The following is a 4,844-nucleotide window of genomic DNA, read 5'->3' on the forward strand; positions in this document are numbered from 1 at the left end:
AGCATGACACTCTCCAGGTCCTTTATGCTAAGACTTCTTATTTTGCAGCCAAGTAGTAATCTATTGTGTAAATGTACCACAGCTTTTTTTTTTTTTTACCTACTCATCTACTACTGGGTACTTGGGCTGCTTCCAAATCCTGGCTATTGTGAATAACATTGCAATGAACATCGGGGTGCAAAAATTCATATTTAATTTAGATTGTAGCAAAGACTTTCTCTTTAATATCTCCTAATTCTAAAATGATTTTTAAAAGTTATTTTTGTCTATTTGTTAGGTTATGGAAAAGCAGGACTAGCAAATGTAATAAGTGACTATCTTTGGCTGTTTGTTTATTTTAAATTAACTTTTTGGATTACCTATTGGGGAAATAGTGCTTCCCTAGGCATGTAAACTTTTATTTATATATACATGTAGAGTTTATTACCTGTGAAAATGTAACCAGAGCTTAGACATTCAATACTTATTCATTGAGTGAAGAGATAGTATTGTGAGCTCTGTTAAATAACTAAAGTTAAAGAGTAAAAGCTTGTTGGTGATTCTATATAACCTCTATTTCCTTACATAACTGATATTTCTCCAAGTTTTACACTAAAACTTCTTCTACTTTTAATATGCCATAATTCTTATTGGGTGCTTTCTTTCATGATCACTTTCCCAAACTTCCCAACAGTGCACACACTGTCTCATTTTATGTTTCCAAACTTGATATTTTGGAGTTTAACTAATCAAGCTTTTATAGAAGTTCAAGTCATCAAGCTTTTATTTTATGCCTACTATGTGTATTTCGTTGCACCCAGAAGCAAAGATAAGAAAACCTAGTGCTGCCCTAACCAGTTTGGCTCAGTGGGTAGAGCGTCCGCCTGCGGACTCAGGGGTCCTGGGTTCGATTCCAGTCAAGGGCATGTACCTTGGTTGCAGGCACATCTCCAGTGGGGAGTGTGCGTGTGTATGAATCCTCACTCAAGGTTATTTTTCCATTGATATTTAGAGAGAGTGGAAGAGAGATGGAAAGACAGAGAGAAATATAGATGTGAGAGAAACACATCAATTTGGTTGCTTCCTGCACACCCCTGACCAGGGTGCAGGCCTGGGAGGAGCCTGCAACTGAGGTACGTGCCTTTGACCAGAATCGAACCCAGGACCCTTCAGTCCACAGGCCAGTGCTCTATCCATTGAGCCAAACTGGCTAGGGCCCAAATCCCAAGTTTTTGATACACTTCTCATTGAGTGTAGGGATAGCATATTAAAATTTCCTATGGAAGATGCATAATTTTAGAAGTTAACAAGTGATTCTAATATGCTCTGCCTCCCACTATTAACCAAGATCTACTGATGAACAAGGAATAAATAATACAAGGAAGCAAATTATTGGACTGGTTCCACAGAGAAGGATTTTGAAGGAATCTGCTATCTCATATTTTTGTGGGGGTTTTATTCCATCTCATTTCAATATATATTATACTAGAGGCCCAGTGCATGGATTTGTGCACCTGTGGGGTCCCTCAGCCTGGCCTGCAGGGATTGGGCCGAAACCGGCTCTCCAACATCCCCTGAGGGGTCCCAGATTGCGAGAGGGCGCAGACCAGGCTGAGGGACCCCACTTGTGCATGATCTGGGCCAGGGAGGGACCACAGGAGGGCTCCAGGGCGTGTCTGGCCCATCTCACCCAGTCCCGATCGGCCAGATCCCAGCAGCAAGCTAACCTACCGGAAAGGGCATCTATCCCCTCATGGTCAGTGAGCTTCCTAGCAACTGGTCAAACGGTCAAATGGTCTGAGGGACACTTAGCATATTAGGCTGATGATAGATAGATAGATAGATAGATAGATAGATAGATAGATAGATAGATAAGGACTTAACAAGTGCCAGACATTATATTAAGTGCTGAGGATAAAATAATGAGCAACATTCCTGCCTTTGTGGAGATTATATAACAGGGGAGAAAAGAAAACATTACAGATAATTATTTTGATCACTGCTATGCAAGAGAATACAGTAAATGATGCGGTTATATTCTGAGGGATATTGGTTATGATATCCAAATGTCCTTATGATGGGAAAATGCAGGGAGTGCAGTCCTTATTATGAGAAAATGCAGAGTCCAAGTGTGGCCCCAAACTAGCATTAGTCAAAATATTTTTCATATGATCCGGCAATTCCACTTCTAGGTATTTATCTAGGGAAAAAAAGAATTCAAAAAGTATTTGCACTCCCATGTTTGTTGCAGCATTATTTATAATAGCCAAGACTATGGAAACAACATAAAGGTCCATATGTGGATGAAAAGATAAAGAAAATATGATACGTGTACAAAATGGAACATTATTCAGCTATATAAAAGAAGGAAGTCTTGCTATTTGTGACAATATGGATGGACCTTGAGGGCATTATGCTAAGAGAAATAAGTCAGACAGAGGAAGACAAATACCATATGATCTCACTTATATGTGGAACAAACACACACATACACGCACACACACATACACGCGCGCACACACACACATACACGCGCGCGCACACACACACACACACACACACACACAAAACACCCTAACTCATAGCTACAAAGAAGAGATAGGTAGTTACCAGAGGCAGGGGGTGGCAAGGCAGCGAAATGGGTGAAGGGGGCCAAAAGGTACAAACTTCCAGTTGTAAAATAAATAAGATCTGGGGGTGGAATATACAGCATGGGGACTGTAGTTAATAATACTGTATTGTATACTAGAAAGCTGCTAAGACAGATTTTAAAGGGTTCTCATCACAAGAAAAAAAAATGTGTGGAACTGTGCATGGTGCTGGATATTAACTAGACTTATTGTGGTGATCATTTCACAATATATACAAACACTGAATCTTTATGCTATACAACTGAAACTACTATATTGTTATATGTCAATTATAATCTCAACTTTTAAAAAGAATTTTAAAGCTTTAAATAAAACAGCATGTGTAAGCACCTAGAATGAGGTGTGATAACTGGTTTAAAAATTAATTTATTAATAATGATATTTTGCAGATAGTATTGGTGAGGAGGAAGAAAAATATATTTGAGTTGAAAGAGAGATTTTTCCCCCAACCTAAGACTTATCAACCTCTTTTAACTGTTCCTCTTTGCCTTTCTTTCTTCAGTTTTTTTTTTTTTCACTCTTCTCACCCCCACAAGAAGCCAACTGTTAAGGAAATTGTCTTTTTGACAAGCATCATTAAATGGTAATTCTGGAGAGTCAGGGGAATAATTATGGCTTCTCTCCACTGAATATAAAAGTCTCTCTTGCCTAATAACAAGAAAGAAAGCACCATCCATTTTTATTTGTAACAAGTACAAAACAGATAGTACAGACTCCATGTGAACAAAACCTGTGTCTGTACGACTTTGAATTCTGCACAATTCCTTCCTTTCATTTGTGAAACTTGTTGACCTTTTAGCACCTTACTTATGTAAAGTGCTGGGGATGTAGAGAGGAAAAAGACATTGCCCCTGGCCTTCAGGATCTTGTTCCAGAGTGGGAACAATGTGTAAAATAAATAATTAAAGTACAGTGTGGAATTGCTATCATTGAAGTATGTACTAAGAGCTGTTGGCGTACAGGGGAAGGAATAATAAACTCTGCTTGAAGAAATCAGAGGAAGCCTCACAAAGAAAGTGACATTTGAACTGAGTCTTGAAAGGATGAGTAAGAGCTGGCTCTCAATTATTTGTCAGCAAATATACTTTCCTCTCTTTGCTGAACCCTTAGATTCTTTCACCTTCCCGGCAAGGTCATGCATTGCTTTTTAAATGAACAATTTAATTTTTACTGATAACCTGTGCTATTGCTGTGAAATAAAATCATGAGCAAAGTTGTAGATAGAAACCAAGACCTGAGATTGCCGGAGGGGAGGCGGGGCTTTTCCTCTGTGGGCGCTACGGCTGTGGGAGAACAGTGGGCATGAAGAGCAGCAGTACTTCAATGATTCGTTCTGTCATTTCTCTTCCCCTATAGCCATCAGGTTTGGGCGGATGCCACAGGCCGAGAAGGAGAAGCTGTTGGCGGAGATCTCCAGTGATATCGACCAGCTGAACCCAGAGTCTGCTGACCTCCGGGCCCTGGCAAAACATTTGTATGACTCATACATAAAGTCCTTCCCGCTGACCAAAGCAAAGGCGAGGGCCATCTTGACAGGAAAGACAACAGATAAATCAGTTAGTTCTCTTCTACCCTCTTGATTTGGGGTGGCTGGGCTTATTGTTGTTGTTGTTGTTCCCTTTGAGGAAATGATTAACCAGGTTACACACATACATGCAGTACTGTTCATCTGTTGGCTGGTACATATTGTAGGCTGGGTGTTAAGCACAGGAAAGGAAATGTCTTCAGATAGGGTAAGTAAACATTATTTTGAAAAGGGAAAAAGTCCTTCAAATTCTCCTACTAGATTCTTTGAGAAAGTATAAAAATATGCGAGTCAGCTTAACTTTAATGTATGAACTCAAGCCCCAATTCACTCCACCACCCTCTTTCAGGATCCAGCTACATTCACACAGGCCTGCTTTTCGGACCTAGCTTTTGAAAAGGTATTCAGTCTCATTATTTTACCTTTTAGGAGGCCCATTAGAGTTACCTCTTATGAAGTTCCACATTGGGCAGAAAAAGACATTCCAGATATTATATTACCTTTCTTTCCTTGTAGTACTCTATTAATAATTCCTGGATAACTGGAAGCTTTTTGCTTTTATTATGTGTATGAATTGTATCTCCTGTGAGGCTCTGAGCTGCCTCGGCTACACCAGTGGAGAATCTAGTGAATTCTCAAACATCTGCAAGCTCATTGATTACCACTGTATAGAAAACCCAGTATGGATT

At 39.7% G+C, this 4,844-nt stretch overlaps 1 protein-coding gene across 2 annotated transcripts in view; it reads left to right on the top strand.

The window, feature by feature from the left end:
- PPARG (peroxisome proliferator activated receptor gamma) overlaps window positions 1-4,844 on the top strand; it is a 96,962-nt gene that overhangs the window by 80,267 nt on the left and 11,851 nt on the right. For both annotated transcript variants that reach the window (XM_006758284.2, XM_006758283.2), the window contains exon 5: window positions 3,987-4,186. In XM_006758284.2, the coding sequence (XP_006758347.1) occupies window positions 3,987-4,186 (200 nt within the window). The remainder of the gene's footprint in view (window positions 1-3,986; window positions 4,187-4,844) is intronic.

This window comes from Myotis davidii, unplaced genomic scaffold (genome assembly GCF_000327345.1).
Source record: "Myotis davidii unplaced genomic scaffold, ASM32734v1 scaffold73, whole genome shotgun sequence".
In the NCBI taxonomy this organism is placed as follows: Eukaryota; Metazoa; Chordata; class Mammalia; order Chiroptera; family Vespertilionidae; genus Myotis; species Myotis davidii.